The 24,026-nt window shown below is 49.0% G+C and overlaps 2 protein-coding genes across 3 annotated transcripts; both read left to right on the top strand.

The window, feature by feature from the left end:
- Positions 1–4,693: 4,693 nt before the first annotated feature.
- On the top strand, positions 4,694–7,474 carry LOC125180096 (homeobox protein HMX1-like). Its single transcript, XM_048048267.2, has 2 exons — positions 4,694–5,123; positions 6,783–7,474. Exons 1-2 carry the CDS (start codon positions 4,874–4,876, stop codon positions 7,361–7,363), a joined length of 831 nt encoding a protein of 276 aa, XP_047904224.2. The 5' UTR covers positions 4,694–4,873; the 3' UTR covers positions 7,364–7,474.
- An 8,153-nt stretch (positions 7,475–15,627) lies between these two features.
- LOC106033346 (homeobox protein HMX2) lies at positions 15,628–17,406 on the top strand. Of its 2 annotated transcripts, none has more exons than XM_066995615.1 (2): positions 15,628–15,952; positions 16,269–17,406. In XM_066995615.1, exons 1-2 carry the CDS (start codon positions 15,733–15,735, stop codon positions 16,886–16,888), a joined length of 840 nt encoding a protein of 279 aa, XP_066851716.1. In that variant the 5' UTR covers positions 15,628–15,732; the 3' UTR covers positions 16,889–17,406. The 2 variants fall into 2 exon arrangements, with proteins under 2 accessions (XP_066851716.1, XP_047937337.2); XM_048081380.2 differs by having other exon boundaries at positions 15,631–15,952; positions 16,299–17,406.
- The last annotated feature ends 6,620 nt before the right edge of the window (positions 17,407–24,026 follow it).

Raw genomic sequence — 24,026 nt, forward strand, 5'->3', positions numbered from 1 at the left:
CAAGGCAGGGTTGGGCGGTGGTTGGTGGTCTACGTGCAGCAAAAGGGGGTCCCACTTCTCCTGCCGGCGAGGCCACAAGAAATGGAGCAGAACATCCCCGAGAGATGCTCCCGGGGTCCTCACCCCGATGGGACTCTCCTGGCCACGACACCCCCTCGGGGATGCCCCATCCGCTCGGCCCGGCCCGGCCCGAAGAGTTGCCAGCCCGGCTCTCGGGGTCCCGCTCTGCACCCACGGCTTTCGGAGGGCGGCGGAGCCGGAGAGGGGACCCGTCGAGTTCCCTGCGGGGGCAGGAGCAGCCCCGGGGGAAGGCTGGGGAGACCCGCGGGCAGTCAGCATCCCCGCATCCCCAGCACGGGAGGAAGAGGAGGAAGATGTCACACAAAGGCCGGGCAGGCGGCTTCTGGTCCATCGTTTGTTCTGTTTTACGGTCCTTTTCAAAGCAGACATCCAAACATTTCCACCACTACTTCTGCTCTTCCAAAGGAGCGCTGGACCCGAAAAAAGTTCTTTCCGAGTGTTTCCCTTGGCGTTTTTGACGGCTCCCGTCAGTTTACTGAAGATGCGAATACGGTCTTTTATTAGCTTTATTTTTATAGTTCAAGCGAACCTCTCTGAAAACTATTTTTTATTATTTATGTGTATATACATACATGTATATATATCAACCAGAGGCAGATGTTGGCCAAGGAATTCCTTACCCGCGGTGCTGCCTCTGAGCTGTGAGGAGGGCGAGAGGAACCCAGGGATCTGCTCAGAGCCTCTTTTCTGGCACGGGGCAGGGAGGACCAATTCCCCTTTCCCCAAAAAACCCTTCTGCCCGCAGCGCTGGGGGGTTAAACGCCTCCTGCAGAGATCTCGGCTCCAAAACCCGCGGGCCCTTAAAAGCAGAGAGGAGCAGAGGTTAGGTAGCGAGCGCTAAAGCCTGTCTTTCATTTCGCTTCTATTTTACGACATATCGAGGCAGTGCCGGTGGGGGGAGAGCTAGGGGAGACATCAAACACAGGCAGGGTAATTGCATTCACATTGCAGGCAGGCCCGCTCCACTTCGGGGGCCGGCATCCCGTTGCTGCGCCTCTCTGGAGGCACTTGTCACACCTATTTGCACGCTTTCGGCCCCAAACGGAGCCCTTCTCCTGCTGGTCTCCCCCCAGGAGCCCGACCCCAAAACCCCACTTCTGCCTGCCCTATGCTTTGCGAGCACGTCGAGCAAGCGCTGCCGACGGCTCGGGCGCCGTTGGAGGTGAAGAGGGACAAGGCAAGGGGGGACGGCCCCGACCCCACAAAGTTGCCCACTGCCGGCAGCCCAGCCAGCACTGGGAACGGACTGCGAGCCAGCACGGGGCTGCTCAGCGGGAGAGACCCGACCTCAGAGCCCCAAAACCCCACTGCAGAGCCCCGAGACCCCACCGCTGTCCCCAGCCCCCAGAGATGCTTTGGGTCAGGGGAGAGAAGCGGGGCCAGGGGGTGGGAAATGAACCCCCCCACACACACGACGGGCAATGCCCTGGGCTCAGGGGGCATCCCCCGGACCCCGTTACCTAGGGGGCTGCACCGAAAGGAGTCGGACATGCCATGGGCTCCGCCGCTAGGTGCCAGCCGCCTCCGGGGGTCGCCGGCCCCTGCAGACGGGCAGCCGAGGTAGGAGCAAGGCCGGCCCGGCCCGAGGGGTCCCTCTGAGAATAAATGACGAAAATTCTGTCGCTGGCTGCTTTTCTTGCACTCTACATAGAGCCCTGCATGGTGGCTGCAGTGAGACATTCAGTAAACATACCCGGTTGTGTGTTTTTTTGTTTGTTTGTTTGTTTGTTTGTTTTTTTCCTTCTCGTCATCATAATAAGCAAATAGAGTATTCAGCACAAAGTGTCAAGAGTCGTGCTGCTACAGCTATGGAAAAGGTACAAAAACATATCAGCAAGCCTAAAAATTACATCACACAAAAGCATGTCTGTGCAAGAGTTGCGTTTGCAGGTATAGGGTTGTATACGTACAGATTTTGTGTTTCAGGAATATGTCTTAGTAAACATGACTTTTCACAAACACAGTTCAGGATTATTGCACACCAGAAGTTATACATTGTTCTAAAAAGAATGGAGGGAAAAAAAAAAAAAAGAGAGAGAGAGAGAGAAAGAGAGAGAGAGGGAAAAAAAAGCAAGAGCGAATTAATTTTTATAGATTTTATTATATTTTTTCTAAGTGGAAAGCAAATAATATTACGCAAGTTACATGTCTACACTGTAGGAACACTTTAAAAAATATAGGCAGGGTCTACATGCATATTGTTTGCACATTGAATATAAAATGTATAGAAGTAACCGGGGTCCACATTCTTCTTTTTATTCCGGAAAGCACACATATATTTTCCGAGTCTGCCAGTGAAACAGAGCAGACGGTTTATAGATGCTTAAGACATATTGGTCAGACTCATATTTCCTATCTAGCAAAATGCACCACGATGGACAAAGCATAAAAGTAACATTCGCTAGCATCGGTCCTGTGCAACAAGTGACAAATATACTTTCGCCTGGTTTACAGTTTGCCGAACTTGTCATCGGTCTCTGCTCAGGTAGGACTGAAACCTGAACACGTCCCTGTACATTCCTGATTTTCCAGAGTTCAGTTCAGAGCTCTGATTGCTTTTTTTTTTTTTTTTTGAGTCTTTGGAAACGGAAAGTTTTTTCAATTCCTTTCTTTTAATTTCTCTTTCTTTCTTTCTTTCTTTCTTTCTTTCTTTCTTTCTTTCTTTCTTTCTTTCTTTCTTTCTTTCTTTCTTTCTTTCTTTCTTTCTTTCTTTCTTTCCTCTTTTTCCTCTATTTCTCTCTCTCTCTTTCTTTCCTCTCTTTCTTTCTCTCTTTCTTTCTCTCTTTCTCTCTCCCCCTCCCCACCCTGCCCCTTTCTCCACCTCCCTAGACAGCCCCGACCCCCGGTACCCCCCCGGGCCGGCTCCGGCCGCTCCCCGTCTCGGCGCTGCGGCGGCCGGGTGGCAGCGGGCAGTGCCCGCCTGCTCCTACCCCCAGATCGAGCACGGGAAGTGGTGCCCAGGCGTACTGCAAAGAGGAACAGGGAGGGAAATCCCGCCGAAGGAGGTAGAGCAGAGACCTGCAGGTGAGCATCTCCTCTGAGTCCTGCTTTCCAAGCCGCTCAAACAGCACTCCCAGAAGCAGAAGAGTTGAATGAGGAGGTTTTAGGGCATCTGTATACTCACCCAAACCTTCCCGGCCCCAGAGGTGCACTCCGGATCGATAGACTTGTCCCGCCCGGTCTCCAGGAAAAAGGCAGCGGGTCACTGTCCTGCCCTGGAGCTCTGCGGAGATGCTGGGGGTTCCTGTCCCGAGTCAGGCGCATCCAGAAGGCTCGGCGAAAGGGGACAGGCAGGGGGGGTGGCTTTACGGCTTCCCATGAAGTGGGATTACAATAGCAGCAAGAATGACAAAGCTGGAGTGCGGAGAAATAACACCGGGAGAGATGGGCTCGGGAGCTGGCAGTGGGCGCACCCTGGGCAGTGGGAGACGGGGATGGAGAACTGGCTTCCTTCTCATAAACTAACGCCTGAACCTAGAGACGTAATACGCATATATACACATACATATACACGTGCATATAGCTTAAGTATATAGACGTACGTACATATAAATGTTCGTATAGAATAAGTATATAGACATAATACACATATATATAAACATACATATAAAAGTGTATATATTATAATATATATATATATAAAGGGAATATACATATTAAAAAGGGGGAATATTTATATATAGGAAGAGAAAGTTTGAATGGCACTAACCTTGCTATGAAGAGCAAGGCTGCCTCGGGAGAAGAAGGCCGCCCGCACTCCCGTGCCGCCGGCCTCTTGGGCACTTGGGCACCCTGGGGGCAGGCCCCCCCCCCCGGGCTTTTCCCGGTCCCAGTGCTCTGTCTGGGGGTTCAGGGCCGGCGGATCCTTCCCGCTCCTCCGGGAGCCCACGGCGGTGGCTGCACGGCCGCATCTCCTCCATCCATCCATCCATCCCCGCCGCCGCAGACATGAAAGCTCAGCGGCGGCCGCGCTCCGAAGGGGGGGGGGGAGGGAGGGTAATTATTATTAATGATATTAATATAACCGCGATGCCTACAGAGCTCGATTGGCTGCGTGGGCTGCCCTCTGAGCCCGCTGCATCCAATGGCAAGGCAAAGACGTGCGGTGGCCAAGCCTCCCCCCCGGCTGCTCCCCGTGCGCCGGAGCCGGCCTTACCGCTCCCCCCGCTCCGGGATTTGCTCCCTAATTGACCTAAATAAGCAGCTCGTGAGTGGCAGCCCCGGGGCGGTGCACGCACACGCGGGCGCACACACACACACGCACACACACACACACACACGCACACCCCAACGCACCCGCACGGGCAGCGCCCGGCCCCGGCCGCGCCGAGCTCCGCGCCAGCCATCGCCCTGCGCGCCCCCGCGGAGATCTCATTTGCCTCCGCGCTCCTCCAATCGCAGGATCCCCCCCCTCGCCGTGCACGGCGTTTAACTCGCATGACATTTTTATTTCGTTATTATCGTTTTCGCGCAGAATCTGGCGCCTCCGATGGGTTGTCGGCTTGCTTTTTTTTTTTTTTTTTCCCTCCTTCCCCGTTCCCTTCCCCTCCTCCCCCTCCCCCCTCCCCTCCTAGCTCGCAGGAAATGATGGCAAACCGCGATCTGAAATGATTACTCCGGAAAAAAAACCTTTTATACCAGGAGAGCATCCACGGGGCTAAGCAGAGGCAGGAGGCGGCGGCGGGGCAGCGGGGAGCCGAGGAGCCAGCCTCCCGCGGAGCCGGGGACACCCCCCCCCCCCCTTCCCCGTCCCCGTCCCCTTCCCCGTCCCTCCCTCAACTCCTCTCCGACGATGCCGGACGAAGCGACGGAAAACTCCGGCTCCACCTCTGCCCGCGTCTCGTCCTTCTTCATCGAGGACCTGCTGGGCACCGAGGGCGCTGCGGGCGGCGGGGCGAGGAGGGCGGCTGCGGGCGGAGGCGGCCGCGGGGCTCCGCGCTCCCCGCTGCGCCTCGGAGCCCCGGGCTGCCCGCTCCGCGACGCCGCCGTCGGCTGGTACCGCCGGGCGCACGCCGCCTTCCTGGGCTGCACCAGCCCCGACAGTAAGTCACTTTTCCCTGCTATCCCCTTCCCACAGGGCCCTCATGGGGTCTGGGGGGTCGCCGCTTCCCAAGAGGGGCCGGTGCTGCCGCGGCACCCGGGGAAATGGGAGAGGGGGGGTGCCGCCGGGGAGCCCCTCGCAGCCCTCTCGCCCTGCATCTCTCCGGGTTCGGGCTCCTGGGGTAAATCTCCGGAAACGCTCCCAGTGTGGCAGGCGCCTGGAGCCTCCGCCCCGCCTGCTGCTCGCCCCAAAATGTAAACAGTTGGGGTTGTTTGCTCGCTTGGAAATTTTTTCTCTTTTTTTTTTTTCCCTACCCTTTTTTCTCTATTTTTCCTAAGAGGGATGTCTAGCTGTTTTAGACTCCCCTGAAAGCCGGGGTCACGGTCCCTAGCAAAGCAGCAAAGAATTTGGGACCCCCGAAGGGCAGCTGGGGGCCCCGCAGCCCCTTCCCGCAGCCCCGGCCCCGCTGCTCTCCGTGGGCAGCGCAGCTCTGCGCAGCGCGGCCTGGCACCGCTGGAGAAAAAGCCCCGGTCCCCGGGCACAAATTAACATCTGAAAAAGTTTATGGGCTGCGATCAGTGGTTATTTTTATCCTGATAGAAAAAATATTGTCCCTCGGCGCATCTCTTTGATTCTGTACGAGCCTGTAGAGTTCACACGATTACTCAGTGAGCAGAAGAGGCGTGATTTATAACCCAAAGAATTTCTTTTTACAGTGATGGGTTTGTTGATATTTTTAATTTATCTCAAAAGTACACCTAGAAGTAGAAAATGAGTACCAAAACAACTGTTTTGTCTTCCTGGCGTGTTTTTCTTTTATTTTCCCCCCTGTTCTGTAAATACTAGGATATTTTTTCCCCTTTAAAATGCAATTGGAAAACACAGTGTTGGAAACGACGGAGACATGCTGGAAGGCAATGTCCCGATATTAGAGTACCTGACCCGAACGATTTGGTTTATCTAGTTGAGAATACTAAGAGCGAAAATATTTATTTCCCCCCTTCTTTATATACACACACGCACTAATATGCTTACCCCACTATACACACAACCCCACTTACTTACATATGTACTTGTAAATATATGTGTGCATATGTGTGCAATAGATTTGTATATGTATACATGTGCGTATAAATATATACATGCACATGTGTTTATAAGTGTATGTCTCTATTATAAAAGTATTTATATACTTATGTACATATGTACATGTGTGTATACGCTTACATGTATATGCTGGTATTCATGTGTACAAAACATAAATCAAAGTACATGTATGTTATATATATATTTGAATTTGCATAGGTATGTGTGTACACGTAGATATGCTATTATATCATATCATACCTATACATACGTAGATATATATACACATGCGTGCAAGATCATGTCCTTATATGCGTATATATGCACGAGATGTAACTTATGGGTTTGTGCAGGACTGTGCACGGCTTCCGGGAGAGTACGGCAGGACCATATAGCAGGCCATATAGCAACCCCGGGCCGGGCTCCCCGGCCTCGCCCTCTCCGCGGCCTCATCCCTTCCCCTCCCGGTGACCCGGGCGGGGGCAGGCGCAGCCTCTGGGCTCTCCCCATCCCCAGCAGGGGCAATGCCCGGAGCGGGCCGCCCCCCCAGCCCTGTCCGTGCCTCTTTCCGCAGCCAGCGACCGGGACTCGCCCGAGCTGCCCGAGGAGACGGCGGAGCGGGCGGGCGGCGGCGGCGGGCGGGCGGCGGCGGTGCGGGGCCCCTCGGGAGGGCGGCCGGGCCCCGGAGGCCGTGAGGAAGAGGAGGAGCGAGGCGAGGAGCCGGGCGAGCCTGAGCAGCGAGCGGCCGGCCGCAAGAAGAAGACGCGCACGGTGTTCAGCCGCAGCCAGGTGTTCCAGCTGGAGTCCACCTTCGACGTGAAGCGCTACCTGAGCAGCTCGGAGAGGGCCGGGCTGGCGGCCTCGCTGCACCTCACCGAGACCCAGGTGAAGATCTGGTTCCAGAACCGGCGCAACAAGTGGAAGAGGCAGCTGGCCGCCGACCTGGAGGCGGCCAACCTCTCCCACGCCGCCCAAAGGATAGTGCGGGTCCCCATTTTGTACCACGAGAACTCGCCGGCCAGCGCCTTGGGCTTTACCCTGCCCCACATGTCGCCCCCCTTGGTGGGCTTCTCCAGCGGCGTCAGCTACCCCCTGGGCACCTTCCCCGCCGCCTCCCTCCCCTTCCTAAGGTCGCAGATGACAGGACTCGTTTGAGCGCCCACCTGTGCCAGAACCGCGGCCCCTTCGCCCCCACCCCCGGCTTCCAGCTCCACCCCCCCCCCCATCATCCCCGGACTTTTTTCTTTCCACTTCCACGTTTCTCGATTTACCGCTTTTGGACTTTTATTTTATTTTATTTTTTTTAAACGTGCAATAAACTCACCGCTGGGGTTAACTCGGAACGACGCGCGGCCGCTGGACACAAGCGAGGGGACCCCGGAGACCTCCGGCCATGAGCCGGGAGCCGCTCGGCGGGCCCCCCCCGCGCCAAGCATCCAAAGAAAACGCGGCCTCGGCCACGGGGGGACACAGACCGGCGTTTTCCGGGGGGCAGCAGCCCCCTAATTCTCCCCCCCGAGCGTCAGACGAATGTACGGAACCGCTATGGCCGGGGGCTCTTCCCGGCCCCGCTGCCCCTGCCCCAAAAGACGGCGAAGCCTCGGGGCCTCCACCGCAGCCACGGGAGCCTCAGCAGCTTCTCCAGGGCCCTTTGTTTTAGCCACTTAATTCCTACAGACCCCCCCCCCTCCATTGTTACTCTCATTTTCATACGATCAATACCCAAGCATGTGCTGGTGCCCCCCCTGGTCCTTCTCGGTGCAGGCTTTTTGATTTCCAACAACTTTAAGGCAAATTGCTCTAGCGAATTCGCCCCGCTGAAGTCAGAGCTGTGAGGATTTGGTTTCTTTGTTTCCGTTTTATTTCCCCGAGAAACTATCTGCTAAAGATACGCGGTGGAAATAATAATAATAATAATAATTGAACATTACTGTGTTTTATTAGCTGGATTTGCCTCTTATTTGGGTCTCCTGAGGAGGTTGATGAAAACGCACTTCAGCTTTTTCCGTCTCTTACGGGGTCGGTTTGTAGTCGATTAATAGTTCGCACTGGCAGTTTAAAAAAGAAAGAAAGAAAAATAATCAGATGGCGACAGACTGGGGAGTTGTACGGCTAGTTATGCAAGCTAAACTGTAATGTGATATTATATGAAGTATTATGCATGCCAAGCTATTTTTTCCTTTAATAACTGTTTTGTTTCTCCCTTTCTACCCACTGCTGAAATGAACATCGGGTTATTGTTTCCAAAGGTTTGTTTTTTTTTTTTTCCTAATATTAAGAGGAAAATAACCTTATAAAACTCAGCCTTGATGGAAGGTCAAGCTTTGAACCTACGTTTTAGGGCATAATCAGGTGTAACTGAACCGACCAGCTCGCAGCACTCTGTCCCCGTGGGAAAAAACGGGTCCATGGGTCTGTTGGGGTACGTGCATGCGGACCCGTCCCGGTGAAGGAAGAGAGATCTAGTTCTTACCATTTCCTACACTTTGCATTATGTTTGGAGCGATCTCACGCTTTCGTATTGTGAAATCGATCGGCGAGATGCGGCGGAGCTTCAGCTTTGATACGAAACCCAAGAAGGCTCAGGGGCGGATTACAACCTCTCCACCGCTTGTTTTTTGCCTTTTTTTTTTTTTTTTTTTTTCTCTTTGGCCTGAAACACGGCTCTGGGCATCATGCACAGCTGAAGTCAAGACGCTGAAAACCTCAAAACCACTCGAGAAGTAAAATAATAATAATAATAATAATAATAATAATAGATGAGTATTGTGGGTTCCTGAGAAAAGCGTTAACTTGCCGGGATGCTCGTTTCGACGCGAGCCTCGGGTCTGGGAGCTGTATGCGTTTTTTTTTTTTTTTTTTTTTTTTTTCCACTGCTCTGAAATTCCTCGTCTCGCTCCGGGAGGGCTTCTCCAGCTGTTTGCTTTGCGTAGCTGGGAAACACCCGCTTTTTGGGGCGAAAACTTCTAAAAGCTGTTGATCTGATCCCGGAAAGGGGAAGGAGGATGGGGAGCGGCGGGGTGGGGGTCCCGGAGCCCCCGGCGGGACTCTTGGGGACTTCAGCCTTTTAATGCGCAGAGGGGGCGGCTTTGGGCGACGTCGCTTCCTCTGGGCTCAGCGCTTGGTTTGGTACCGTTCGGAGCCTGGCTATGCCTGAAGAAAAACGGCCAGAGCCTTTCCCCGTCCTATCCAGCTCCCCAGCTCTCCCAGCGTTACCTATTGGAGGAAAATCCTGACTCCCTACGGTCATATCAAAGTAGATTGTAATCCAACGCGAAACTGAACACACCTGCCACTCTCCACATGCCTTTTCTTTGGAATAACATATGAGATTATTATACTTCTGATTCTACTAAATATTCTTTTCTTGAAGTTAAGGAACTGGCAGGGCTAAATGATCGATCGGATTTTTAAAATGTGTTTTGACATTAGTTTGTTTGTTTTTTAAAGACGTGCTGATTATATCAATAAACAGATTTTTTTTTTCATACACTGTATTTGTAACTTATGACCATAGAAAAATATTAAAAAGTTCAAGACGTGAATTAATCTAAGAAAAAAGTGCTTACTTATGCCTTATTCTGTACCTGCAGGAAGTGCTTTATTAAAAGTATGTACTGAAAGTAGGAACATAAACACCTCAGGTTTCTTTACCTAGTCGATTTTTAACGACTCTTTTCATTGTACCTGATGGCAAGAAAATTGCAGGATCTACAGAAACAGCTAGCAGAAGTGGTCACTGACGAATATACATTGGCAATTTCAAAGCAGGCAAAAAAAGCCCAACCCCAAATCACGAGAACAGATTCCTCGCAGTTTTCTTCTCTCTGTATATCTCTATTAAACAAATCAAAGAGGTAAGGGTCACTCTTTGTGCTTCTTCTGCAAACAGAACGCTGTAAGAAATATGTTGGCAGACTGTAAAGCCCAAAGTAGTTTCACAAAGGCTGTTTGCGACATATAGAGACATACGTTGCTGTTTTATAGATCAAAGCAACCTCAGAATAGCTTTAAAATAAATCCAGTTATACTACAGCTGTAATATTATTATGCAGCATAAATCCTTGTCTGTTGACATTTATTTAATGAATGTTGCTACAACAGCTTAGCTAGATGGCACTCCAGAGGCGAGGCTAAGGAAAACCTTGCCAGACTACTCACAAAGATAACTTGTGCTTATTGGAAGCTAATAAAAATAATTAGTGAAGAGGTGATTTTTAAACTTTTTTTTAAGCAAACAAAAAAAAATCAAAATACAGTACGAACTGCCCCCCTGAAATAAACTAGTTTAGCTGCTCTAAGATGTTATTATTAATTACACTTTAAATGAAAACGATCAATATACTGAAAAGCACCTTGTTACAAGGCTGCTTTGCAAATGGTACAGTGCTCACCGGCTTAAGATGGCCTATAACTTTTCTCCTAGGCAGAGGTCTAAAATATTCATGCAAATCAATACTTAATAAATCTCATAGGTGCGCGCTGGCTCCACCGTTGAACAATATATTTGAATCGATTTTTTTTTCCTTTCTTTTATACTGCATTATCTTGGAAGAGACTGTCTCTACCCCCTGCGAACACGTCAGCCTGGCGGGGTGCGCACGCCGCGTCGCGCCATCGATCGGGGCCTCGCTGCAGACTGCAGCGCCCTGGCAGGATTAGTGCTCGAATTAGATCCAGGCAATTTTCTTGCATTTCTCATCCCATTCCCAACGAATGCTACTTTACGACGGACTTCTTAATGCTTCATTTAACTATCCTGAGGTTCTCAACTCTTCTTATCGATCCTATGTTTTAAATTCTGTGTACGGAGATGCATGAACATCTGTGCATGTATTATGAAAACCTGGACTTGTGATGAGAACGTCAAACTTTTCTTTTCTTTTCTTTTTTTTTTTCTTTTCTTTTCTTTTCTTTTCTTTTCTTTTCTTTTCTTTTCTTTTCTTTTCTTTTCTTTTCTTTTTTTTCTTTTCTTTTCTTTTCTTTTCTTTTCTTTTCTTTTCTTTTCTTTTCTTTTCTTTTCTTTTCTTTTCTTTTCTTTTCTTTTCTTTTCTTTTCTTTTCTTTTCTTTTCTTTTCTTTTCTTTTCTTTTCTTTTCTTTTCTTTTCTTTTCTTTTCTTTTCTTTTCTTTTCTTTTTTTCTTTTCTTTTCTTTTCTTTTCTTTTCTTTTCTTTTCTTTTCTTTTCTTTTCTTTTCTTTTTTTCTTTTCTTTTCTTTTCTTTTCTTTTCTTTTCTTTTCTTTTCTTTTCTTTTCTTTTTTTTCTTTTCTTTTTCTTTTTCTTTTTCTTTTTCTTTTTCTTTTTCTTTTTCTTTTTCTTTTTCTTTTTCTTTTTCTTTTTCTTTTTCTTTTTCTTTTTCTTTTTCTTTTTCTTTTTCTTTTTCTTTTTCTTTTTCTTTTTCTTTTTCTTTTTTTCTTTTCTTCTACTCCTTGTTCTTTTTTTCTACTACCAGTTCTACTTTCTTCTTGGTTCTTCTCCTTTCTTCTTGGTTCTTCTCCTTTCTTCTCTATTCTTCTACTTTCTTCTCTATTCTACTTTCTTCTCTATTCTGTTTTCTTTCTTCCTATCTGCCTATCTATCTATCTACTTATCTATCATCTGTCTATCTCTTTCCTCTTCTTTTTCTCCTTCTTCTTCCTCTCCTCTCTATTCTCTCTCCCTTCTGTCTTTAGCAACCCCAGTCTGTTGAACACCCGGGACTTATCTACGGTATTCAGAAATCCCCTCTAGAATTTTACTGCATGCTTCTCGTATCAAGTGCAGAGGTTTCAGGAAGGCGATTTAACCGAGGACTTTGAACTGACGTAACAAAAAATTTCCAAAAGGGATGCGGCAGGGCCCCATCCTGCCTGTGTCCTGCACCTCGGGAGTGAAGGAATCGGCCTGGTACACCGAGCTCCCCCCAAAAAAAAAAGCCTGTTTATGCGTGACACTTGTAGCTGCCTTCCTACGGGAAACCCTTTTCTCCCCCGTCCCTCCCTGCCCCTGTACCTGGCATAGGCGGGCGATGGCCCTGTAACTGGGGGCAGATGTGGGGGTCTGTACCCTCGAATTTCCACCGCGGGGTGGAGGAGAAGGACATCACGATAGTAATCGGCAATTAATACCCAGCTAGTGCTGAACTGCAAGGTCGGGTTTATTTGAGGACCTGCAACGCTATCCCAAAGCCGCCGTTAATTTATTTATTTATTTATTATTCCATTTTACTGTTTTTTTTTTATGAACTTTTTATTTTCAGGCAGCTCTTTTGGTATGGATCCGCTCACCCCTGCTGTGTACCGGGAGAGGACTGAGGACCCCTTAAGGACTTCTTCGAGGTCCTGGTGCGGCTGTACTTATTTGCAAGGGGATGTGAAATCTAGATAGGGCCTCTTTTATCCTCCAGCACACCGGGGGATGAAACAGTCCTGATCCCATAAGCCAAGCAAAACCGGACCCTTTCGCTTTTCTGTAGAATCTAATCAAATTTCGTGTCAGTGACTTTTAGTTTTAGATTTTTTTTTTCCTGCTCTGAGCTGAAATTGAAATAAAGATATGCATACCGTCTGGCTTCTCGTAAAAAGCTTTCCTAGGTAAAAGGTTTCCATTCAGCTTGACGTGAGCTGCTAATACAGGAATATATTATTCAGAGATAAAGACCTACTCTCCTGCGCTGTCGCTGCCCGTTAGCGGACTCCCTGGCACGACATGTCGCAGACGACAAGATCGCTCCGAGATACAGCGCAAACGAAGCGCAGGATTTAAAAGTACCGCTAGTGGAAAATCTCTGTAGGAAATTCTGTAAAAAAAAAACTACTGTAGGAAAATCTTTTTTTTTTTTTTTTTTTTGTCGGAGTGACTGTGCGCCTTGTCCGTCGACCTTTTGGGGCCAGGGCAGGGAATTGCGTGGTGCGGAGCGGAGACTTGGCCAAAATCTCACCCCCCAAGCCCCTCCAGCCTCTATCCTAGGCTCTCCCCACGCCCCACGAGCCAATGACTTGGAAAAAAGTCTCTGACTTTTGGCAAGGTGTCTCGCCCAGCAGCCCTGTCGGACACCTTTGCTACCCCCGATGTGGTCCGGGGCTTCTCCTCCGCCCTCGCCGAGGCAGCAGCCTCTGTGTCCCCTCCAGCCTCCTCAGGAGACCACAACCTGTCGACGTGCGGAGCCCACACTTTGTTCCCCTCTGAAAATGTGGAAGACCCTAAGAGAGGGCGTGAGGTACGGATCTGGCCTGTAGGACCCGCTGCGGGGGGGCAGCGGCCGCCCCCATCCTCCTGTTACCAGTGAGTTGCCAAAAAGCCTGGGGAGCTGCGGGGCTGCGCGGCGCTCCCTCCCTGCGCACAGCTTGCCAGGGAAAAAGCGTTTCTGTAGGGCGGCCAAATGGGGCTGGGAAAGGAGGCAGACCTCTCCCGACGGGGTGCTACTGGGACTGGGTCTGTGTCTGCCAGGGCTGGCCTTGGGCTGCTCGGGGGGCGCAGGGGGCCGCGGCGTAATAAAACGAGGAGGCAGAGCTTATGTCTCCTTCTTCAATTTCCTTCTAACTTTCTGCCTTCTTCAAATTGTCCTTTTTATTCCAAGAAAATGTCTTTTAGGAAAACACACGGAGAAGTCGATGCATTTGTTCTTTTATGTGGATTTTTTTTTCTCGGAACTAAGAGGGAAATAGTTTGCAGCAAAGACAGATATGAGCACCCGGGACATAGCTACATCGCCCCTTTCCAGGCAGAGGGAAAGGAGGCCTGGACAGCAGCGCAGGGGCTCGGACCGACCCGGTCTGGCATCCAAGTGCTCCACTCTCCGAGTTGTGCCAGCTGACACGGAATAATGTAATTTATCTTCTCAGCTTCTTCCCATTTCACACCACTCCTCCCTTCCCTCGCCCCTGTCGCTCTCCCTTAACGGGACGTTTCGCCCCACCAGAACCGCCAGCTTGTACAGGAGGTTGCAAGACAAATACAACGACTTTGGGCGTTTGGCCAATGACCGTGTTAATGGAAGACGGACCGTTTTATTTTTTTTCGCCTGGTGGAAAAAATACAGCTCTCCAGCAGACGGCTGCATTAAAATCTGAGTGCATTTATAAAGCGAAACAAATTTTCATGAAAAAGAGCTGAAACCCGCTCTCCCAAGAACCAGTGCTTTAAAGATTAACACAGTCCAAAGCCTTAAAAGATGCCCTGATTTCAGCTCACGGAATCTTCGGCATCACAATATTTAAGAGCCTGTCAGCACTTCTATTGTCAACTCTTTTTCAAGGGCTTCTCGCTTGCCCTTAGCACTTTTCGTGGTGGAAACATCGAGACTCGGACTAAAAGGCCTCCTAAAAGCCGGTTATAAACATTCGCCGGGCTTTACAAAGGGGCTCAGGGGAGGAAAGGGTTCCCTGTGCTCAGCAGCTGATGGCGGCCGTTGGGTTGTGTAAACGAGTTTTAAGACATTGCGATGTTGGTAGGTGGTGGAGAGCAAAAGTTCTCCAGACACCACACAAACGCACAAATCCTTCCCCGAGTCTCGAGGAGCATCGGGAGTGCTTGCTCCAATAGCACATTTCCTCCAGCCTCCAAAAGTTGCAGGATCTAGCACAATTTTTAGCTTTCGAAAACTACAAAAGAGCAGTGCAGAGCCGCGGGGGGGGATTTCAGGGTGACCTTCACCACGGGGCTCCTCGGGAGGAAAGGACTTCTTTCGCCTCTAGGACCCCACGAAGCTGCAGCGATTTCCCCCTGCGCATCCATTGCTCCCTTCCCTGTCCATTACACCTTTCTACTCTTCCTCCCTCTTCTGCTTCTTAAATCTCCGTTTCCATCTTTTTTTTTTTTTTTCTCGACTTTATCTCTTTCTCCTCTCCACTCAGTGAAGGTTCTCACTTGCTGCCTCCTCCCTCTTGATGACCCCCCTCTATCACTCACCCCCTATCATACTTTTGTCCTCTGTGCAATATTTCCTCTCCACCTCTCTGCCCTCCTTCGTTTTCCAGATCCCCTTCTTTCCCCAGCCTGCCTTCCCAGAGACCCATTCCCTCTCTCTCATTTCCAGCCCTCTCCTCCTATCCCTCTCTTTATCCTCCACCCCAGAACCCTCCGCCCTACCATCCCACCTCCCCATCGCCCTTTCCCGTGGGCCTGACTCTGCCCTGTCCCTGCAGCAGCGAAAGTGCGGAGCTGGGGGGCAGCCAACCCTGCCCTGCGCAGGGCCAACCCCTTGGGGCACACCTCATCCACAGTAAGGAAAGAGGCACTTTGGCGTGCTCCACGCCCCCCCCCCCCCCCCCAAAAAAAAAATCCTCTTCGCTTCCTTCCACCTCCTGCTCCTTTCTCTTCTCTTCTCCCTCTCTCCTTCTACCTCTTGCCTTCCTCTCTCCCTCCCCTGCACCGCTCCCCCCTTCCTCAGCCCTTTGGCTCCCTCTAGCTCCATCCCCTCCCTCCGCCGCCCCGACCCCTCCTCCTCCTCCCCCTCGTCCCCATCCGTCCCTCCGCCCCGGCTCCCTCCCGCCGCAGCCAGTCCTGCGGCTCGGCTCAGCGCGGCTCGGCTCGGCTCGGCTCGCCATGGTGCAGCTCGGGGGCGGCCGCGGAGCCCCACCACCGGCCCCAGCCGCTCCGCCCGCTTTCAGCATCGACAGCATCCTGCAGACCGGTCCCCGCCGCCCGGCCCGGGAGCAGGGCAGAGCCCGCTGCGCCCTGCCGGAGGAGGAGGAGGAGGATGATGAGGAAGATGAAGAAGAGGGCCCTGCGGAGCGAGACCCCAATAAAGGCTCCAGCGACTCGGGTACAGAGCCGGCCGCCCGTGTCGCCTGTCGGGTGGCAGCCCGACCCTCAGCCAGGCCCGTCGGGGGATGCCCAGGGGGTCCCAGCGCCGCCGGGCCGGGACCGCGCCCTGGAGGCTCGGGTGGGGCGCGGGCACGGACACGCACGCACACACACAGACACACACACAGCTTTTAGATGCTGCAGCAGGAGGAGGAGCTCGTCCCCTCTCCCCAGCCCCTAGGGGCAGCCGGGCCGTGCGTGCATGCGGGGCGGGGGCCCGAGGGGGTTGGCGGCGGCGGGGTGGGGGGGGCTGATTCTGTGCTTTGCCGTTGCAGGCAGCGTGATGCTGTGCTTTGCCGTTGCAGGCAGCGAGCCCCGCCGGCTGCAGGCAGAGGGGCCGGGCCGTGGGCTCCGCCCGGGGACCGAGGGCATTGTCGCGGTGTCGCCGCTCCCCGCGGAGGGACCGCGCGGTCCCTGGCAGCCGTCGCCGAGGAATGCTGGGGGTTGCGGCGGGGAGAGCGGCAGGTCGCCGGCGGTGGGAGGCAAGAAGAAGACGAGGACCATCTTCTCCAAGAGCCAGGTCTTCCAGCTGGAGTCCACCTTCGACGTGAAGCGCTACCTGAGCAGCGCCGAGCGGGCCGGGCTGGCGGCAGCGCTGCACCTCACCGAGACCCAGGTGAAGATCTGGTTCCAGAACCGGCGCAACAAGCTCAAGAGACAGATGTCGGCCGAGCCCGAGGGGCCGGGGCCGGGGCAAGCGGAGCATCCCGGGGAACCGCCACCCCTGTCTGCCTCCGCGGCTGTGTCCCTGCCGACCCTTTACAAGGACAGCACCCTGCTCAGCCGCTGCCTGCTGCCTCTCCCCTTCCCTCTGCTCTACCCGGGCAGCGCCATCCCTTACCTCTGCCTCCCCGGCCCGGGCAAACACTTCAGCTTGCTGGATGGGGACGTATAGCCTCGCCCCTCGGCTCCCCCCATTCTTCTTGCCGGGGGCCGCACCGATGGTATTTATGCCCCAGCCACGTCCGCCTTCGCCCCGATCCGTGGCAGCCGCCCCCCTGCCCACGGAGGGGATGCCCGGGCTCCCCCCCCGCGTGTCCGTGGGCAGCCCACACGTTGTTAGAGCTCTCGCAGCCCTCTTTCTCTGGGCAGGACGGAGGAGAGAACCGAGGTGCCAAAGAAACGGGGCTGTGTTCTGCCTTCCTCCCTTCGAAATTATCCCGTGCCCGGTATTTCAGGGGAGCCGATGCCCTGCCTCGGCCCACGGGGACGGTGTCACCACTCCTGTCCCTGAGACCTGGCAGACCCGAGTACAGCCTGCTCAGCGCCGAGGCTGCCATTCGCTCCCCTCTCAGACTCTAATATCCCTCCAATTAACTTCTCCCCATTTTTGACATTATCAATATATACACACCTTTCTAAAGCTGGTTCGCAAACTGTGGCTTCTCGGATTTTTTTTTACCCCCCCCCCCCCCAACAAAACAAGCCCTCTTCATTTTTTTTTGATTTTTTATTTTTTGTTAACTGGTTCTCAATTCGTGGCCTGTCTGATGTTTCTGCAGAACAAGACAAGCTCCCTCTCATACTCCTTGTGCTAACTCTGCTCCCCGAAAGCTCGTGGGGGTAATTTTATCTGCTCTCCTAGAGTAACGAAATGCTTTTTATCCCCCCCCCCCTTCAGATTTCCAAACGCATTTGTCTTCTTTTGGTTTCCAAGTTCACACGCTTTATATTCAGAGTTGGGAAATAAAACTTTTCTATCAGAAAACTGAAATGCATGCCTTTTCAATACAGTCGCTACTAGGCAGTGTCAAAAGAAAGACGTTTCCTAGACGTTTTTATTTTAAAAATAAACATTGCAATTGTCGTATTACGAAATTCACCAGTGCGTGCGAAAACAGGCGAATTATCGCGTTTCCAAGTGAGGAAAAAAAAAGAAAAAGAAAAAAAAAAGAAAAAGATAGGTATTTCAGCTGGATAAGCACAGATTACTCTCCTTTTCCCCACTCTCCTTCCATGTTTATTTCCTCGGACAAGCAGCGCAGGTGAGCAATGAGCCCCCGTGCAGACGCCTGGGCCAGCTCGGCGTGGCGGTGCCGGCGCAAGCGGGAGTCCTGCGGCTGCTGCTCAAAGCAGTTTTGGGGATTTCCTTCCCAGCCGGGAAAACGCTGCTGAAGGGACTGTCACCGGGTGCCATGTAGCTGGGGAGCCGGTGCCAAGTCTCCACGGAGCCTGCCGAGCTCCGGAGCGCAGCGCTGCGCGGCTCCGGGGTGGTATTCTCGTGGTCGCGATTTCCGAGCGTTAGTTGATCTTCCCTCTCTCTTTTTAATCAGTCTCGAATTCGTGTCAAAGAGCAGGAGGAGTCTCTCAGGGTGTCCTTGATCTGGAAAGAAAAAAAAAAAAAAGAGAGAGAGAGAAATTATGGAGGCTGTTGATGATAGCGATGAAGCGGACACGTGAGGTGCTAAAGACGCAAGAGGACCCGCTGGCTGCGCTTCGCAGCTCAGGTTTCCGCAAACTGCAGCTCCCGGGAAGGTGCTGGCGATGAGTTAATGGCTTGGATCCCCTCTTTTCTGATCTGACTGTGTGAACTTCAATGCATTCAGATCTTCCGAGTCTTCTAGATCCGTACCTCAAAACATTTTGGAGACACATTTAAGCTATGTCTTTATTTCCAAGGGTGATGTGATATGGCTCGCGTGTGCCTATATATATACATTGAAAATCGACGATCTATACCGGAACATTCCTTTAGTTGTTGCTTTTAATATTTCCAGTGTCGATACACGCTTACTTGGTTACTGCCACGAGATTAATCTATGCCGATAGAGACAAAATCGGCGTTTCAAAATCCGTAGCAATGACAGTTTCAGCTGATGCAGTACCTATACAGTAAGATCCCTTTCTTTAATTCTTTAACAGGTAACTAAAGTTCGGTTAAAGAAAACTGTCCTTCCACTGAACTGCAGCTTCAGATGTGTCTGTGGAAAAAGATAATCATGTAAAAAGTCGCTAATCGACAATTAATCTATTTTCTCCATTTATTAAACCATTTTCATTCCCTTTTTTCCCTCTTTTTTACCTATTTGCCTCTGAATTATTTCAGCGAGTTTCCAGAGTTGCACAGGCGACTGGAGAAAAATACATCCCCAAAACACAGAGCGAGTTTATTTTATAATAAGAATAACAGAAAGAGATCTTCTGCATGCCGTAGTCCCAGTGCTTAGTCCCATTCCACAACTTTCTGCTGAGTAAAGATTGAGAGATAATTTTGTCATCAGCAAATGCCTGTGTAGCTGGAGAAAGTAAATAACCACCCCTTAATATTCATCAAATATCAAGATAAAACTGCTGATGTTGAGACCAGTGGGCAAAAATATTAACCATACTGTTGCTACTCAGTGTAACACATCCAGTGGCAAGGTAGCTTTCTCTGAAGAAAGCCAAGTTCACAATGTGTCAGGATTTCCAGTTGAGCAGTCAATTATGATCCTACTGAATACTACTGACATTTCTTTCGGACCTTAAAACATTTGTATTTGCAATTATAAATTGTTCTTTACTAAATCAAGAGATTGTTACTAACTACCTTGCAGCAGGAGATTAGTACTAACTAACCTATTGATGGGACACTTTTAAAAACAAAATACAGAAAATTAAATAAATCAAACAAAAAAACTGCAAGAACTTGTAAAGAGTTAAAAAAAATATTAAATTGATTAGTTGATGGAACTGAGATTTTAGCAAGTGTTGTTAAAGTTCACCATGATAACAAGAGAAGTACAGCTGTTAAGAAGCAGCTGGAAGACACACCTTGCTTGCATATTGAAGGGATTCTCTATTAGAAGGTCTTTGTAACAGCACTGTATGTGTAAAGTGTTGCATTTTATTAATTATTATTACTATTATTATTTTACATTAGAAAAATAGCTAGAGGCAGTACCTGTGCTGGGAGATCCCTTGCATTAGGCATTGCTCATACATAATGACAACCTGGCCCAAAATACTCTATAAACTTAATAGAAAAGAAAGATATGGACCTTCCAAAATAAGGACAGTAAAAAAACACAACCTTTCTCAACAGGGAAATGTATTTGAAAAGCAGTTGGATACATACATATGTGTATTTCTTATGAAACAGAACAGTATAAGGGCTTAAAAAGCACTCCATCTCTCTTTTTCATGTCTTCATCAAAGCCCCACATGGCTAATCCTGTGTTCAGCAGCTCTGGGAAACTTGATTTTCATCTCACTTGTGATATCATAAAATTCCCTGTGATTAAGGTAATCAGACTCACACTATTGAGTACAGTTATTGGGGCCACAAAGTAAGTGAGTCTTCTCATTTGTCTGCTCTGTTGAAAAGTTTCTCAAAATTTCCCTAAGGCTCGTTTCCCTCTCCTGATCTGCCCAAACCTGGCACCTGCTACTGTTTAGCTTTGCTGTTCTCTAATCACAGTGTACATAGACAGCTTTATGGATGAACACAAAGATGTTGTGCCAAATCCTTTTTTATAACTCCTCTGCTGTTGGGACTTCTACTCCTATCCAGGCTGGTGTTCACCTTCACAAAGTGAGGGAAGGTACAATACAGCCTAGAGAGAGAAAAGTTACTCAGAGTAGCTCTTGTCCTTTGCCAGAGGTTGATCTAGATGAGGAAAAACTCTCCTGCTTCTTCTCCTCTGCTCCTGGATTTGCTGCTATTTTTTTCTTTGGTTAACCAGCAATTGTAGCATATCTTTCCATTTTTTTTAGGGAAGAACTGAATTTTCTTCACCATTTGTGTGTTGATAAACTGAAGTAGGGCTTCATCTATCTGGAGAAAGGATTACAGTGGTGCAAGATGTACCCTTTCATATTCAGCTAGGAAGACACCACAGATTTACATTACTGGAACTAGGTAGAGACCGAAGAGTCACAGCTCTATCTGCTGGAGGAAAATTGCTTGAATCTTACCAAGATTAATCAAATGTAAGGACGATCATGGCTTCACTTTGGAGATGCTTCTAATTGTCCTATGTCTTACAGCAGATTTGTGAGGCTGTGAATAGCATTTGCACATGTAAGTGAACATATATACACATATATACACATATATACGCATATATACAGATAGATAGATGTACATTAGATAGACTCACTTTACATGAATTGATTTTCATATAGAAAAAACAGCTTACTTAGTATGTTTCATCTGATACCTGATAGGTTATAGAATGCTCAGAAAAGGCACAATGTTTGTTATCTGAAAGTGTCATGTACAAGAAAATTCTAGTTTTGAAGGAGATGCAATAAAATGCTTCCTGTGCATCTTCTGTACAGTGGAAGTCAAACCACGTTTTTTTCTTGAAAAGCTGCTAGTTGTCTCTGCCTCTTTATGGATGTAGGGGGCTGACTGCAGGTTAAACTTGGGTTGGGCCTGGTTCTGTTTTCCCTTTCATGCACACTATTAGAAGGCAAAGATATGTCCTCTAGAATATGTTTCACTTATAGCTGAATTTGCCAGATCGTGTCCTTAAGATATTTTGCTCTGTTAAGTATGTGAAGTAGTAATATCCTCATAGTTATGTTGTGAAATAACAACTATACTGAAAAAAAAAGAGATGGCTTTAATGGACAGGCTTGAGAAAAGGTGAAACTCACTGATCCATGCATCTGCCTTTCCCTTGACACTGATATAGAACATGCTCTTACACCATGTGATGTGATTGCTGACCAGTTCATCTGTCACTTCAAAGTAAAGATCATAAATAAATTGCTTAAAATGTGGTGGAAAAGAAGGTGATCAGGAGTAGTCAGCATGGATTCACCAAGGGGAAATCATGCTTAACTGATCTGATAGCTTTTTATGATGGGACAACTGGCTGGATAGATGAGGGGAGAACAATGGATGTTGTCTACCTTGACTTCAGCAAGGTTTTCGACACAATCTCCCATGATATCCTCATAGGTATGCTCAGAAAGTGTAGGTTAGATGAGTAGACAGTAAAGTGGATTGAGACCTGGCTGAATGGCAGGTCTTACATAGTTGTGATCAGTGGCACAGTCTAGATGGAGGCCTGTAGTAGGTAGTGTCCCACAGGGGTCAGTACTGGGTCCAGTCTTGTTCAATTTATTCATCAATGACCTGGATGGAGGAACAGAGTGATCCTCTGCAAGTTTACTGATGACAGAACTGAGAGGAGTGGCTGATACACCAGAAGGCTGAGCTGCCATTCAGAGAGACCTGCACTGGCTGGAGAGGTGGGTGGAGAAGAAACTCATAAAGTTCAGCAAAGGTGAATTCAGGGTCCTGCACCTAGGAAGATCTAGAAGATGATCAGGGGACTGGATTATCTCTCCTAGGAGGAAAGGCTGAGAGAGCTGGGCCTGTTCAGCCCACAGAGGAGAAGACTGAGAGGGAATCTTACCTATGCATATAAATATTTTAAGGGAGGGTGCCAATACAATGGGGCCAGACTCTTTTTGGTGGTACCCAGTGACAGGGTAAGAGACAATAGGCACAAACTTAAACACAGGAAATTCCATCTGAATATGAGAAAAAACTTCTTTACTGTGAGGGTGACAGCACTTGACAGGTTGCCTGGAGAGGTTGTAGAGTCTCCTTCCCTGGAGATATTAAAAATCTATCTGGATGTGATCATGTGCAACCTGCTCCGTGAGCTTTAGGAGGGACTAGATGGACTAGAAGATCTCCAGAGGCACCTTCTAACCTCAACTATTCCGTGATTCTGTAATTCTGTAAACTAAAGACCCAGAAACTGTCTATTGCTAAAAATAAAGGCCAACAAAAAACACAACATCAGGAATATTTATCTTGGGCCACACTCAGTGTTGTACAACCTGGGAAATGCTCTACCCCTACATGCAGGAAGTCTTTTATTTCAGAGAAGAATTTAGTTTTTGGAGAAGATAGTGTGTTCTGGCATGAGAAATAGTAATTGCAACATAATCAGTGAATGGGGAAAGAATCGTGCCTGCCTCTTCTCTGTTTACAACCAATCAATTACATTGGTACCGGTCTTAATATAAAATCCAACAGAGACCAGAAAACATTACCAGAAATTCTGAGAAAAATGAAATATAAAAGAATGTCCAATGTGAAACAGCACAAAATTCCCAGATGTATAATCAAAATCAAGTTATTTTGAAAAAAAAAAAAAAGCAGTTGAGAATATATAAGCTGAGAAAGTCTACGAGATCACTTTGTAGTTACAAACCAGGAGACAAAGACACAGACATGCCAAATAGGGCTTTAAAGAATGCCAAAACACAGCAGTAGATAACAGACTATAAAGTAATTGTTTTCTGTGCCCAGCTGTGAGCTTTTTGGGACCTAGTAGACAACCAAATTTTATTATATAAAGAGGTATGTGGTCAGAAGGTAAGGAGACACATCTAGAGTTATCAACCCAAAATACCAGATACAAAACATGAGTCTACCAGCACAATTGGGTCTTATGTCAGACCAGAATCAATGGGTGGGTTTGAGGACAAAGGCTGCAATGGAACTTTGAGTGACGACCTCATTGTACAGCATCATGCCTGGATTGCAGTTCTCCACAGTCTGCTGGGGTCATATGTGTCCTTTGGGAAAGTGATGCTGAGTTGGTTTGGTTGGAGCAGAAGCCACCCTTATTTGCTCAAAGCTTTATTATTAGATATTTGTGAATTGTTAGACAAGAACAAATGACATATTTTAAGCAGCAGATACTTTCCCACAGTTTTGAGTTTTTCATTATTTTCATACTTCGATTTATAGAGGTCAGAAGGGTGACCTTTCTAAAGGATGTACTCATATGAGAGAATAACTGGTGATGTTCCTATTCAGTCTTCTATTTTGGATTTAAATTATTGAACCAGCATGGCTCTTTTCAAGTAGGGAAAGCATCGTAAAAATCAATGAAGATCAGTGCTTGGTTGAATCCGGATCAATTTCCATCCCAGATCTTCTCCACAGATCTTCCAGATACAGTTCTTTTTTTATTTTTAAAACAGCCAGATGTATGGAAGCTACAAGAAGCCATGTTCAAGCTGTAGATTTTCTCTAGGAATCTTCCAAGGTTTTATTAGTGATCATCATTGAGAAAAGC

Source organism: Anser cygnoides, chromosome 4, assembly GCF_040182565.1.
Source record: "Anser cygnoides isolate HZ-2024a breed goose chromosome 4, Taihu_goose_T2T_genome, whole genome shotgun sequence".
NCBI classification, from domain to species: Eukaryota; Metazoa; Chordata; class Aves; order Anseriformes; family Anatidae; genus Anser; species Anser cygnoides.

What these genes read in the sequence shown, in the direction of transcription:
- LOC125180096 (XM_048048267.2), top strand. Translation starts at nt 4,874, where the DNA reads ATGCCGGACGAAGCGACGGAAAACTCCGGCTCCACCTCTGCCCGCGTC. An exon ending in GGGCTGCACCAGCCCCGACA is followed by an intron (nt 5,124 to 6,782) that starts GTAAGTCACTTT and finishes CTCTTTCCGCAG; the next exon opens with CCAGCGACCGGGACTCGCCC.
- LOC106033346 (XM_066995615.1), top strand. Translation starts at nt 15,733, where the DNA reads ATGGTGCAGCTCGGGGGCGGCCGCGGAGCCCCACCACCGGCCCCAGCC. An exon ending in TAAAGGCTCCAGCGACTCGG is followed by an intron (nt 15,953 to 16,268) that starts GTACAGAGCCGG and finishes TTGCCGTTGCAG; the next exon opens with GCAGCGTGATGCTGTGCTTT.